The sequence below is a fragment of the Salmo trutta genome, unplaced genomic scaffold, assembly GCF_901001165.1.
Source record: "Salmo trutta unplaced genomic scaffold, fSalTru1.1, whole genome shotgun sequence".
Classification (NCBI taxonomy): domain Eukaryota; kingdom Metazoa; phylum Chordata; class Actinopteri; order Salmoniformes; family Salmonidae; genus Salmo; species Salmo trutta.
In genome coordinates this window covers 5001-19440 of record NW_021822754.1, presented here as the reverse complement: position 1 = coordinate 19440, position 14440 = coordinate 5001, and the positions used below count along the sequence as shown (strand labels likewise).

Genomic DNA, 14440 nt, shown 5'->3' with positions numbered 1-14440 from the left:
AAACTTTTGACCGGTAGTGTACATATACTACATACATAATATATTCTGTATATATTTCATTTTTATTTTTGCTGCCTTTTGGGGCATACCACAGGCCTGGGGGCCCAGGGGCTTCCGCCCCGGTAAGCCCCTACATTATACCGGCCCTGATTTGTGGTAAGTACACGAGGGCGCTATCTTTATGCACCTTGGCCAATGAAAGCACGTCAAGACTCAACTGTCGGAGCCCCCGTCTCTTCTTTCGCGACGTAGGCTGTCGAGAGTGACATGGATCCGCTGCGAGGACTTCTATCCAAACTTTTGACCTGAGAAGAAGTCTACTTCATTTTATGTCTTGAGTAAAACTGTTCGTTCGGACCATGAGTAAGTCACTTTTCCTTTAGACTACTTGTTTCAAAAAGCTTAATTTAGGTGGCATGAGCTAACAAGATTGACCGGACGCGCGTTGCGCTATTCCAGATTGACAGAAGTTAATAACGCAGCAGGCGTTTCATTTTCGTATGTTTGCGGAAGGCCACCAATCTAAAAACACATGTAGTCTACTTAAAAAATAATTCAAATTCCACATTTGAAGTAGCCTAAACGTTTTGTTTTAGTCCGGCTGTATGGAACGTTTTCCATTGCGGTAGCCTATTGCCTTGCATTGAATAGTTTTATATGGGATATGTTAATCTGTGTCAGTCCCGTATTTGTAGAGCAGCTGTTTTGACAATTAGATCATTTATTTCGTAACGGTTTATTTTTAAAACCTCAAAGTTAACATATTCTAAACTGGGGACAGTTTGGGGGCCTGTCTGTGTGTCATTGCAACTCCTTCTCTCACAGGGAGGGGGTCATATTTTAGGCAAGGATAGGGAGGGGGGGGGTTGGTCCACTGTCCCAGGGTGGGTTGGTCCACTGGCCCAGGGTGGGTAGGGTTGGTCCACTGGCCCAGGGTGGGTTGGTCCACTGGCCCACTGGTCCAGGGTGGGTTAGTCCACTGGCCCAGGGTGGGCTGGTCCACTGGCCCAGGGTGGGTAGGGTTGGTCCACTGACCCAGGGTGGGTTGGTCCACTGGCCCAGGGTGGGTTGGTCCACTGGCCCAGGGTGGGTAGGGTGGGTAGGTCCACTGGCCCAGGGTGGGTCGGTCCACTGGCCCAGGGTGGGTCGGTCCACTGACCCAGGGTGGGTCAGTGGACCGGTCCACTGGCCCAGGGTGGGTTAGTCCACTGGCCCAGGGTGGGTTGGTCCACTGGCCCACTGGCCCAGGGTGGGTTGGTCCACTGGCCCACTGACCCAGGGTGGGTAGGTCCACTGGCCCAGGGTGGGTTGGTCCACTGGTCCACTGGCCCAGGGTGGGTTGGTCCACTGGCCCAGGGTGGGTTGGTCCACTGGCCCAGGGTGGGTTAGCCCACTGGCCCAGGGTGGGTTGGTCCACTGGCCCAGGGTGGGTTAGTCCACTGGCCCACTGGTCCAGGGTGGGTTGGTCCACTGGCCCACTGGCCCAGGGTGGGTTGGTCCACTGGCCCACTGGCCCAGGGTGGGTTGGTCCACTGGCCCACTGGCCCAGGGTGGGTCGGTCCACTGGCCCAGGGTGGGTTGGTCCACTGGCCCAGGGTGGGTTGGTCCACTGGCCCAGGGTGGGCTGGTCCACTGGCCCAGGGTGGGTTGGTCCACTGGCCCAGGGTGGGTTAGTCCACTGGCCCAGGGTGGGTTTGTCCACTGGCCCACTGGCCCAGGGTGGGTTGGTCCACTGGCCCACTGGCCCAGGGTGGGTTGGTCCACTGGCCCAGGGTGGGTTGGTCCACTGGCCCAGGGTGAGTTAGTCCACTGGCCCAGGGTGGGTTGGTCCACTGGCCCACTGGCCCAGGGTGGGTTGGTCCACTGGTCCACTGGCCCAGGGTGGGTTGGTCCACTGGCCCACTGGCCCAGGGTGGGCTGGTCCACTGGCCTAGGGTGGGTTGGTCCACTGGCCCAGGGTGGGCTGGTCCACTGGCCCAGGGTGGGTCAGTCCACTGGCCCAGGGTGGGTTGGTCCACTGGGTCGGTCCACTGGCCCAGGGTGGGTCGGTCCACAGGCCCAGGGTGGGTCGGTCCACTGGCCCAGGGTGGGTCGGTCCACTGGCCCAGGGTGGGTTGGTCCACTGGCCCACTGGCCCAGGGTGGGCTGGTCCCCTTGCCCAGGGTGGGTCGGTCCACTGGCCCAGGGTGGGTCAGTCCACTGGCCCAGGGTGGGTCGGCCCACTGGCCCAGGGTGGGTCAGTCCACTGGCCCAGGGTGGGTTGGTCCACTGGCCCAGGGTGGGTCGGTCCACTGGCCCAGGGTAGGGTTAGTCCACTGGCCCAGGGTAGGGTTAGTCCACTGGCCCAGGGTGGGTTAGTCCTGTCATGACTGTCCTGATCAGGTCAGGTTACAGGAGACCACAACCCTACAGAGTATCTCTCACCCCCAATAGAGGAGGAGATATCTATGGGTCTGAAGATGTGGGGGTTTTATGACCCCTCAAGCCCATGATAAACCTTAGGCCACAGACAAAATTCCTTTGTCCTCACAATGGAGAACTTTTCTCAGAACATTAAACATGCAATAAAGGGACTTTGGAACAATGGTTTCCGTCAGCCACAATGGTGGTCATGACGATAGATGGAATATGAAAATGTATGTAATTTTTGTATTGTTATTAAAGGTTAAGAGATGACGTTATTATGAAAACATTGTACCTTTAAGAGTTTTCCCAGTATATGCCTGATGTTTATACATTGTACGTTGTGTGGAAAATATCCAAATCAAAGAGAATGTTTTGGTAAAGATGAAATGTTAGTAGTCTAAAATTAGACCTGAGTAAAATCTAGACCTCCAGCCTCTTAACTTGGTACGCCCAGAAAATTGCCCTAAAGGCGGTTACGCCCACTTCTGACCCGAAGGTATAAGACATGGGAGTGAAGAATGAACAGATAGACTAAAGTGACCCCAGGCTGCAGCCAAGGTCTAACAAAGTCAACGAACCCCAAAACGCAACACAAGGTTGAAGACAAATAAATATTTTTCTACCCAAGCTACGGATGAGTAGCTGTGTCTAAGCGGGTAAATTCAAGCCGAACCACCTAGCCTCCACTCTCCATCGAATCGTGGTATCTACGCTGTTTCATTCCTACGCTGTGAGCTCTGAGCTACAGAGCTGTTTGTCCTCAGACGACACTATCAGATCAAGGGTGAGGGATCAGACCACTAAGCCAAGAAGGACACTGACATCGTGAGGACAACCAGAGAGTTGCACCGGAGAAGTGCGTCATTTAGAAGCCTAAACGACCCACGCGGAGCTTCCCACCTGAGACCTCCAACACGTAATTACATCATTATATTCTGACCCATAAGAGCGGCAGTTCGGGGCAAGGCTAGGGTTAAAATAAGCATAGCTGACAAATGAACCCAAATGTATATTTCTCTCGTGTACTTTCTCTTTTTCTCTCTCTTTTAAATCCCCATTTTGGGTAACACGCGCCATAGTGTGTTGGCCCGTTATAATAAGTCCTAGTCAATAGCCTAGACTGTGTTTTGTGTATGTGTATCTTTTATGATCATTTTAGCTTGCTAGTAAATAAATAATCAACTAAGATTGGTGTGGTAAACTCATTGGTGGGACCCGGGTCCGTGCAGATTCCCGGATTATGCGACGTTCAGAATGAGACTCTAGAGGAAATTGATTAATTAGCATCTGTTGTAAAATCGCTATTCTGATATTCTTTGAGTTAATTTGGGAAATAGAAACTCAATAAAACTAATTTTCCCATGATGCCCCAGGTTAATGAGTTAATAATTGCTTGATTCATTACTTGATTCATTTAATCACGCAATTATAAACAGTTAATCATTCGATGAGCAACAGTCGTCACATTAACTAATACAACGTCACGACAGTCCACTGGCCCAGGGTGGGTCGGTCCACTGTCCCAGGGTGGGTCGGTCCACTGTCCCAGGGTGGGTCGGTCCACTGGCCCAGGGTGGGTCGGTCCACTGGCCCAGGGTGGGTCGTCGGTCCACTGGCCCAGGGTGGGTCGTCGGTCCACTGGCCCAGGGTGGGTCGGTCCACTGGCCCAGGGTGGGTTGGGTGTTGGGTGGTAAATGTATGGCCTAGCTTCCTTCCTGTTATTGGTGCAGAGTTCCCAGTGTTTAAAGATGACATAAGAGACTTTGTTAGATGATCAGATATCTAAGACCGTGGTTCTCAAACCTCTCCTGGACCCCAGACGTACCCCATGTAGTTGTAGCCCTGAACTAGACCAAGACATTGTCAGGTTTACCTATTCATTTGGGAATGGGACTTTCTCTCTGTCTTTTATAGACAGTTTACTCTTCGTTAGCCATCCCCTCCACTAACATTGTTGGGGCGAGCACCAGTTCATGCTTTTTAGTAGTCCTGAACCAGCTCAATATCCATCTAGTCAAGGGCTTGATAATTGGTGGACTTGTTGAATCAGGTGTGCTATTTCTGGATCAGTTCCAATAAAGGAGGGTCCCCTAGTAGAGGTTAGAAACCCCCTGTAGGATATACTAGCCAACTAGATCTAGTCAGGGTTTAATCAAGCTAGCCAGCTTCAGTTAGCCAGCTTCAGTTAGCCAGCTAGATCTACTCAGGGTTTTATCAAGCTAGCCAGCTTCAGTTAGCCAGCTTCAGTTAGCCAGCTAGATCTACTCAGGGTTTTATCAAGCTAGCCAGCTTCAATTAGCCAGCTAGATCTACTCAGGGTTTTATCAAGCTAGCCAGCTTCAGTTAGCCAGCTTCAGTTAGCCAGCTAGATCTACTCAGGGTTTTATCAAGCTAGCCAGCTTCAGTTAGCCAGCTAGATCTACTCAGGGTTTTATCAAGCTAGCCAGCTTCAGTTAGCCAGCTAGATCTACTCAGGGTTTTATCAAGCTAGCCAGCTTCAGTTAGCCAGCTTCAGTTAGCCAGCTAGATCTACTCAGGGTTTTATCAAGCTAGCCAGCTTCAGTTAGCCAGCTTCAGTTAACCAGCTAGATCTACTCAGGGTTTAATAAAGCGAGACAGCTTCAGTAAGACAGCTTCAGTTAGTCAGTTTCAGTTAGGCAGCTAGGTCTACACAGGGTTTAATAAAGCTAGCCAGCTTCAGTTAGCCTGCTTCAGTTAGCCAGCTTCAGTTAGCCAGCTTCAGTTAGCCAGCTTCAGTTAGCCAACTAGATCTACTCAGGGGTTTATAAAGCTAGCCAGCTTCAGTTAACCAGCTTCAGTTAGCCAGCCAGATCTACTCATGGTTTAATAAAGCTAGCCAGCTTCAGTTAGCCAGCCTCAGTTAGCCAGCTAGATCTACTCAGGGTTTAATAAAGCTAGCCAGCTTCAGTTAGCCAGCTTCAGTTAGCTCCACATTGAAATGATTAGTTGACAGTAGGTGAGGGCGGGAGGTCCTTTATAAACACAAACTCGTTTCCTTGACAACTTCCTTCACAACAGCTCTGCTCAACAGCTCTGCTCAACAGCAACAGCTCTGCTCAACAGCAACAGCTCTGCTCAACAGCTCTGCTCAACAGCTCTGCTCAACAGCAACAGCTCTGCTCAACAGCTCCGCTCAACAGCTCTGCACAACAGCTCTGCACAACAGCTCTGCTCAACAGCAACAGTTCTGCTCAACAGCAACAGCTCTGCTCAACAGCTCTGCTCAACAGCTCTGTTCAACAGCTCTGCTCAACAGCAACAGTTCTGCTCAATAGCTCTGCTCAACAGTTCTGCTCAACAGCTCTGTTCAACAGCTCTGTTCAACAGCTCTGCTCAACAGCAACAGCTCTGCTCAATAGCTCTGCTCAACAGCTCTGCTCAACAGCTCTGCTCAACAGCAACAGCTCTGCTCAATAGCTCTGCTCAACAGCTCTGCTCAACAGCTCTGTTCAACAACTCTGCTCAATAGCTCTGCTCAGCAGCTCTGCTCAATAGCTCTGCTCAATAGCTCTGCTCAACAGCTCTGCTCAACAGCTCTGCTCAACAGCAACAGCTCTGCTCAACAGCTCTGCTCAACAGTTCTGCTCAACAGCTCTGCTCAACATAAGGAGTATTAATGCCCTGACTTCTGCAGAGGCCGTATCTCTATAAATGCTGCACGTCAATACGTCCAGCTGTTTTTATCGACACAAGATAGTTCATTGGAAACACACTGTGGCAGGCAATTGTCGCATCTAGTTTCTCTGCCAACTTAGTAAATGTCTACAACAACAAAATCACAGGACGAGTTAATGGAACGTAACTACTGTTGTCTTTAGTAGAGTTGGGAGATAATTGGTGACTGGAGTACTTGAATGTCGGAAGAGCCATAGGAAATCCCTGATGTCCTGCGCAGGCAGGTGAGTTAGCCTATTCATTGTTTGCGGCAGCAGCTGCAGCCTAATCCGATTGATAGAATGTTACTTGTGTAGCCTATAGTTTGTTTTAACTCTTTCATTAAACAAAACAATAAAAAGTGGTCCCTAAAAACATAGCGGTTTGAGATTCTAACAGTCGACAGGTCTACTAGCTGTATGAGAGACTAACAGTCGACAGGTCTACTAGCTGTATGAGAAGCTAACAGTCGACAGGTCTACTAGCTGTATGAGAAGCTAACAGTCGACAGGTCTACTAGCTGTATGAGAGACTAACAGTCGACAGGTCTACTAGCTGTATGAGAGACTAACAGTCGACAGGTCTACTAGCTGTATGAGAGACTAACAGTCGACAGGTCTACTAGCTGTATGAGAGACTAACAGTCGACAGGTCTACTAGCTGTATGAGAAGCTAACAGTCGACAGGTCTACTAGCTGTATGAGAGACTAACAGTCGACAGGTCTACTAGCTGTATGAGAAGCTAACAGTCGACAGGTCTACTAGCTGTATGAGAGACTAACAGTCGACAGGTCTACTAGCTGTATGAGAGACTAACAGTCGACAGGTCTACTAGCTGTATGAGAGACTAACAGTCGACAGGTCTACTAGCTGTATGAGAGACTAACAGTCGACAGGTCTACTAGCTGTATGAGAGACTAACAGTCGACAGGTCTACTAGCTGTATGAGAGACTAACAGTCGACAGGTCTACTAGCTGTATGAGAGACTAACAGTCGACAGGTCTACTAGCTGTATGAGAAGCTAACAGTCGACAGGTCTACTAGCTGTATGAGAGACTAACAGTCGACAGGTATACTAGCTGTATGAGAGACTAACAGTCGACAGGTCTACTAGCTGTATGAGAGACTAACAGTCGACAGGTCTACTAGCTGTATGAGAGACTAACAGTCGACAGGTCTACTAGCTGTTGGAGAGACTAACAGTCGACAGGTCTACTAGCTGTTGGAGAGACTAACAGTCGACAGGTCTACTAGCTGTATGAGAAGCTAACAGTCGACAGGTCTACTAGCTGTTGGAGAGACTAACAGTCGACAGGTCTACTAGCTGTTGGAGAGACTAACAGTCGATTGGTCTTCTAGCATTCCGGTGGGAAGCCATTGTTAGGGCAGAATCAACGCTTGTTATAATCACGTTGTCTCTCATGATGTGTATGTGATGTTGCCAAAGATAAATTCCCATCCTTCCATATTCTATGTGATGATATCAGATCTACCTCATGTAGGCTGAAAGAGTCGCTGCAGTAGAATGATGAATGCATGATACAGATGCCGTATCTTCATTTGAGCCAGTTTCACACAGCAGGCAAATATTCCTGCAGCAACAGGAAGATGTGAATTGTTATGTGGATTATAATTAATGGGCATTTTTATATTTGTATTTTTTAGTAACGATCGTGTTTCATCGCTGCAACTCCCCAACGGGCTCGAGAGAGGCAAAGTTCAAGACATGCGTTCTCCGAAATATGACCTGCCAAGCCACGCTGCTTCTTAACACACTGCTCGCTTAACCCGGAAGCCAGCCAAACCAATGTGTCTGGAAACACCGTTCGACTGACCACTGAAGTCAGCTTGCAGGCCCCGGCCCGCCACAAGGAGTCGCTAGAGTGCGATGAGCCAAGGAAAGCCCTCCGGCCAAACCCTCCCCTGAATTTTAAGTGGAAATTACAAACTTTAGAAGTGTTTTTAAACCTTGAATACACTACATGTTTGCATTGCTATGCAGAACAAGTCCTGCAACAACAGGATGATCAAATTAAGATACGGCATCTGTAGCACAGCAGGAAGATTTTGAACTTTACTTTCCTTTCCGTGTCCTGTAATGATTACAAACTCATCTGTCCATGTCCTGTAATGACTACAATATCATCTGTCCATGTTCTGTAATGACTACAACATCATCTGTCCATGTCCTGTAATGACTACAACATCATCTGTCCATGTCCTGTAATGACTACAACATCATCTGTCCATGTTCTGTAATGACTATAACATCATCTGTCCATGTCCTGTAATGACTACAACAACATCTGTCCGTTTCCTGTAATGACTACAACATCATCTGTCCATGTCCTGTAATGACTACAACATCATCTGTCCATGTCCTGTAATGACTACAACATCATCTGTCCACGTCCTGTAATGACTACAACATCATCTGTCCATGTCCTGTAATGACTACAACATCATCTGTCCACGTCCTGTAATGACTACAACATCATCTGTCCATGTCCTGTAATGACTACAACATCATCTGTCCATGTCCTGTAATGACTACAACCTCATCTGTCCATGTCCTGTAATGACTACAACATCATCTGTCCATGTCCTGTAATGACTACAACATCATCTGTCCATGTCCTGTAATGACTACAACATCATCTGTCCATGTCCTGTAATGACTACAACATCATCTGTCCATGTCCTGTAATGACTACAACATCATCTGTCCATGTTCTGTAATGACTACAACATCATCTGTCCATGTCCTGTAATGACTACAACATCATCTGTCCATGTCCTGTAATGACTACAACATCATCTGTCCGTTTCCTGTAATGACTACAACAGCATCTGTCCATTTCCTGTAATGACTACAACATCATCTGTCCGTTTCCTGTAATGACTACAACATCATCTGTCCATGTCCTGTAATGACTACAACATCATCTGTCCATGTCCTGTAATGACTACAACATCATCTGTCCGTGTCCTGTAATGACTACAACATCATCTGTCCATGTCCTGTAATGACTACAACATCATCTGTCCTTGTCCTGTAATGACTACAACATCATCTGTCCATGTTCTGTAATGACTACAACATCATCTGTCCGTGTCCTGTAATGACTACAACATCATCTGTCCATGTTCTGTAATGACTACAACATCATCTGTCCATGTCCTGTAATGACTACAACAACATCTTAACATCTTATCTTCTCTTGTGTTGTTACAGGTGAGATGGACGTGGATCTCCCCACTCCACCCTCCCCCCTCCCCCCTTCCACCCCCCTCATCCCACAGGGGTCTCCCTCTACCTTGGACACTGCCTCACCTCCCTCCCCTAACCCCCTCCCCCCTGCCTCCCAACCCTCCCTCACCTCGACTCCCTCAGACTCAACCAAATTCATCCCATCGTCAGTCTCTCGTTCGCCTCCTCCCCCCACTTCCTCTCCTGCCCCCCGCCGTTGGGGCTCTGCGGCCCCCTCCACCTCTCTAGCCCCCTCGTCCTCTCCAGCCCCCCGACGTCGGGGCTTTGCGGATCTGGCTAAACGTGTGGTGATGCAGGAAAGACTGAAGAAAGCTGAGCTGGAGGAGGCTGAAGCGGGTGAGGAAGGTAGGAAGGAGGGAGAGAGAGAGAGACAGGCAGAGGGGGGAGGAAGGAAGGTAGGAAGGAGGGAGAGAGAGAGACAGACAGAGGGGGGAGGAAGGACGGTAGGAAGGAGGGAGAGAGAGAGAGACAGGCAGAGGGGGGAGGAAGGTAGGAAGGAGGGAGAGAGAGAGACAGACAGAGGGGGGAGGAAGGAAGGTAGGAAGGAGGGAGAGAGAGAGAGACAGGCAGAGGGGGGAGGAAGGAAGGTAGGAAGGAGGGAGAGAGAGAGAGACAGGCAGAGGGGGGAGGAAGGTAGGAAGGAGGGAGAGAGAGAGACAGACAGAGGGGGGAGGAAGGAAGGTAGGAAGGAGGGAGAGAGAGAGAGACAGGCAGAGGGGGGAGGAAGGAAGGTAGGAAGGAGGGAGAGAGAGAGAGACAGACAGAGGGGGGAGGAAGGAAGGTAGGTAGGAGGGAGAGAGAGAGAGAGACAGAGGGGGGAGGAAGGAAGGTAGGAAGGAGGGAGAGAGAGAGACAGACAGAGGGGGGAGGAAGGTAGGTAGGAAGGAGGGAGAGAGAGAGAGACAGACAGAGGGGGAGGAAGGAAGGTAGGAAGGAGGGAGAGAGAGAGAGAGGCAGGCAGAGGGGGGAGGGAAGGAAGGAAGGTAGGAAGGAGGGAGAGAGAGAGACAGACAGGGGGGGAGGAAGGAAGGTAGGAAGGAGGGAGAGAGAGAGAGACAGGCAGAGGGGGGGAGGAAGGAAGGTAGGAAGGAGGGAGAGAGAGAGAGAGACAGACAGAGGGGGGAGGTAGGAAGGAGGGAGAGAGAGAGAGAGACAGACAGAGGGGGGAGGAGACGGGAAGGTAGAAGGAGGGAGAGAGAGAGAGACAGGCAGAGGGGGGAGGAAGGACGGTAGGAAGGAGGGAGAGAGAGAGAGACAGGCAGAGGGGGGGAGGAAGGAAGGTAGGAAGGAGGGAGAGAGAGAGGAGAGACAGACAGAGGGGGGAGGAAGGAAGGCAGGAAGGAGGGAGAGAGAGAGGAGAGACAGACAGAGGGGGGAGGAAGGAAGGCAGGAAGGAGGGAGAGAGAGAGAGACAGACAGAGAGGGGAGGAAGGAAGGTAGGAAGGAGGGAGAGAGAGACAGAGGGGGGAGGAAGGAAGGTAGGAAGGAGAGAGAGAGAGAGACAGACAGAGAGGGGAGGAAGGTAGTATCTTGCCGTTCAGACTTGGCCAAGAAGCTAGCTACCAAGTCTCTGACATCATCCATCGTGGGTCTATCTTCCAAACAGCATGCATGTTGGGAGTTTGGTCGTTGGCCTTTATGTCAAAGTGAGAGCTGTCCTCTGCCCTGATTGGCTGTTGCCTCGCTGATATTTACAAAAAATGTCAACTCGGCCGTTAAGTCGCTGTGTGTCTCCTAGTGTCTCATCCTTCCATTGGAAATTATTGGTCGCAGGTAGCTAGGTAGCTGGTAGTCAGAGAGGAAGTCACCATAGGTATTGAGATACAGCCGAGGGGAGGAAGCTTAGCGGTTAAGAGTGTTAGGCCCGTAACCAAAAGGTTGCCGGTTCAAACCCCCTGAGCCGACAAGGTGAAAAACTGTCCAATGTGCCCTTGAGCAAGGCACTTAATCCTAATTGCTCCTGTAAATTGCTCTGGATTACAGCGTCAGCTAAATTACTAAAATCTGACATTTAAAAGGTAGAAGTTATTGAGATACAGCCGAGAGCAGGAAGCCACTAGAGGTTATTGAGATGCAGCCGAGAGGAGGAAGCCACTAGAGGTTATTGAGATGCAGCCGAGAGGAGGAAGCCACTAGAGGTTATTGAGATGCAGCCGAGAGCAGGAAGCCACTAGAGGTTATTGAGATGCAGCCGAGAGGAGGAAGCCACTAGAGGTTATTGAGATGCAGCCGAGAGGAGGAAGCCACTAGAGGTTATTGAGATGCAGCCGAGAGGAGGAAGCCACTAGAGGTTATTGAGATGCAGCCTAGAGGAGGAAGCCACTAGAGGTTATTGAGATGCAGCCGAGAGCAGGAAGCCACTAGAGGTTATTGAGATGCAGCCGAGAGGAGGAAGCCACTAGAGGTTATTGAGATGCAGCCGAGAGGAGGAAGCCACTAGAGGTTATTGAGATGCAGCCTAGAGGAGGAAGCCACTAGAGGTTATTGAGATGCAGCCGAGAGGAGGAAGCCACTAGAGGTTATTGAGATGCAGCCGAGAGCAGGAAGCCACTAGAGGTTAGGCAGGAAGCCACTAGAGGTTATTGAGATGCAGCCCGTTGTCTCCTTGGTCAGGTCTAATTGATGTCTGAGCAGGGGGATATTGAGACACCCAGGGTGACAAGGGGACATGTTTCTCTCCCAGGTCCTTAAAGATAGTCCCCTGACCCACACAGCGTTGTTTAAGTCTGGCTTAAAGTCTGGCTTGTTTAAGTCTGGCTTAAAGTCCGGCTTGTTTAAGTCTAGCTTAAACGACGTGACATTCAGAAACTGTCATTACATGCTACGTCAAACTACGTCATGTGTATGACAATCTTATGTAGGCTATGTATGGTGTAATGACGTGATGAATGAAGGTGTCTCAAAGCTAAAGGCAGGAAGGTGCGGGGCAACATTCTTTCAGGTGAAGACAGGTGTGTAGCTGACTACACCAGTCTCTAAGGTGCAGTACCAGGTGTGTAGCTGACTACAACAGTCTCTAAGGTGCAGTACCAGGTGGTAGCTGTCTACAACAGTCTCTAAGGTGCAGGGTACAGTACCAGGTGGTAGGTGTCTACAACAGTCTCTAAGGTGCAGGGTTCAGTACCAGGTGTGTAGCTGTCTACAACAGTCTCTAAGGTGCAGGGTACAGTACCAGGTGGTAGCTGTCTACAACAGTCTCTAAGGTACAGTACCAGGTGGTAGCTGGCTACAACAGTCTCTAAGGTGCAGTACCAGGTGGTAGCTGTCTACAACAGTCTCTAAGGTGCAGGGTACAGTACCAGGTGGTAGCTGGCTACAACAGTCTCCAAGGTGCAGGGTTCAGTACCAGGTGGTAGCTGGCTACAACAGTCTCTAAGGTGCAGTACCAGGTGGTAGCTGTCTACAACAGTCTCTAAGGTGCAGGGTACAGTACCAGGTGGTAGCTGTCTACAACAGTCTCTAAGGTGCAGGGTACAGTACCAGGTGGTAGCTGGCTACAACAGTCTCCAAGGTGCAGGGTTCAGTACCAGGTGGTAGCTGTCTACAACAGTCTCCAAGGTGCAGGGTTCAGTACCAGGTGGTAGCTGACTACACCAGTCTTTAAGGTGCAGTACCAGGTGGTAGCTGACTACAACAGTCTCTAAGGTGTAGGGTACAGTACCAGGTGGTAGCTCTCTACAACAGTCTCTAAGGTGCAGGGTTCAGTACCAGGTGGTAGCTGTCTACAACAGTCTCTAAGGTGCAGGGTACAGTACCAGGTGGTAGCTGTCTACAACAGTCTCTAAGGTGCAGTACCAGGTGGTAGCTGTCTACCACAGTCTCCAAGGTGCAGGGTTCAGTACCAGGTGGTAGCTGTCTACAACAGTCTCTAAGGTGCAGTACCAGGTGGTAGCTGTCTACAACAGTCTCTAAGGTACAGTACCAGGTGGTAGCTGTCTACAACAGTCTCTAAGGTGCAGGGTTCAGTACCAGGTGGTAGCTGTCTACAACAGTCTCTAAGGTGCAGGGTGCAGTACCAGGTGGTAGCTGTCTACAACAGTCTCTAAGGTGCAGTACCAGGTGGTAGCTGACTACAACAGTCTCTAAGGTGCAGTACCAGGTGGTAGCTGTCTACAACAGTCTCTAAGGTGCAGTACCAGGTGGTAGCTGGCTACAACAGTCTCTAAGGTACAGTACCAGGTGGTAGCTGACTAGAACACTGACAACACAGAGCAAAACGTCCGTACAGTTCATCAACTCAAAATAATTCAGCTTTTATTAATCTTCTCTCCTCTCTCTCCTCTCTCTCCTCTCTCTCCTCTCTCTCCTCTATCTCTCCTCTCTCTTCTCTCCTCCTCTCCTCTGTCTCTCATCTCCTCTGCCTCTCCTCCTCTCCTCTATCTCTCCTCTCCTCTGTCTCTCTTCTCTCTCCTCCTCTCCTCTATCTCTCCTCTCCTCTCCTCTGTCTCTCTTCTCTCTCCTCCTCTCCTCTCTCTCCTCCTCTCCTCTGTCTCTCCTCTCCTCTGACTCTCCTCTCTCTCCTCTGTCTCTCCTCTGTCTCTCCTCTCCTCTGTCTCTCCTCCTCTTCTCTGTCTCTCCTCCTCTCCACTGTCACTCCTCCTCTTCTCTGTCTCTCCTCCTCTCCTCTGTCTCTCCTTTTCTCTGTCACTCCTCTCCTTTGTCTCTCCTCTTGTCTCCTCCGCTACAGATGAGGATCCTGAGGAGGACTTGTCGTTTGAGGAGATGGAGGAGAAGGCCACGTCTGGAGATGCCAGAGCACAGACCAGTGTGAGTGAACACACACAGTGATGTGTTTTAATGCTCGCTGGTTGTCTGATCATGACTGTCTATTCTCAGCCTTCTGGAAGATTCAGAGCCCATGCTCTGAATGTAACACACACACACGCACACACACTACACACACACACACACACACACACACACATTCACACCACACACACACACACACACACACACACACACACACACACACACACACAGCACACACACACATATACACACACACACACACACAAACATATATATTTACACACACACACACACACACACACACATACACACACACACACACACACACATATATATTT

At 50.0% G+C, this 14440-nt stretch overlaps 1 protein-coding gene and 1 long non-coding RNA gene across 2 annotated transcripts in view; both read left to right on the top strand.

Annotated features, from left to right (window-relative positions):
• The first annotated feature begins 210 nt into the window (after window positions 1–210).
• LOC115184192 (uncharacterized) lies at window positions 211–7964 on the top strand. Its single transcript, XR_003874221.1, has 3 exons — window positions 211–363; window positions 6249–6326; window positions 7748–7964. It is a non-coding gene; the product is annotated as an uncharacterized LOC115184192 (long non-coding RNA).
• A 1134-nt stretch (window positions 7965–9098) lies between these two features.
• The window catches only part of LOC115184187 (wolframin-like), a gene marked incomplete at its 3' end in the record, with an annotated part of 10165 nt that continues 4823 nt past the window's right edge, over window positions 9099–14440 (top strand). Inside the window, exons 1-3 of the mRNA XM_029745214.1 lie at window positions 9099–9105; window positions 9318–9698; window positions 14041–14120. Of these exons, the coding sequence (XP_029601074.1) occupies window positions 9099–9105; window positions 9318–9698; window positions 14041–14120 (468 nt within the window). The remainder of the gene's footprint in view (window positions 9106–9317; window positions 9699–14040; window positions 14121–14440) is intronic.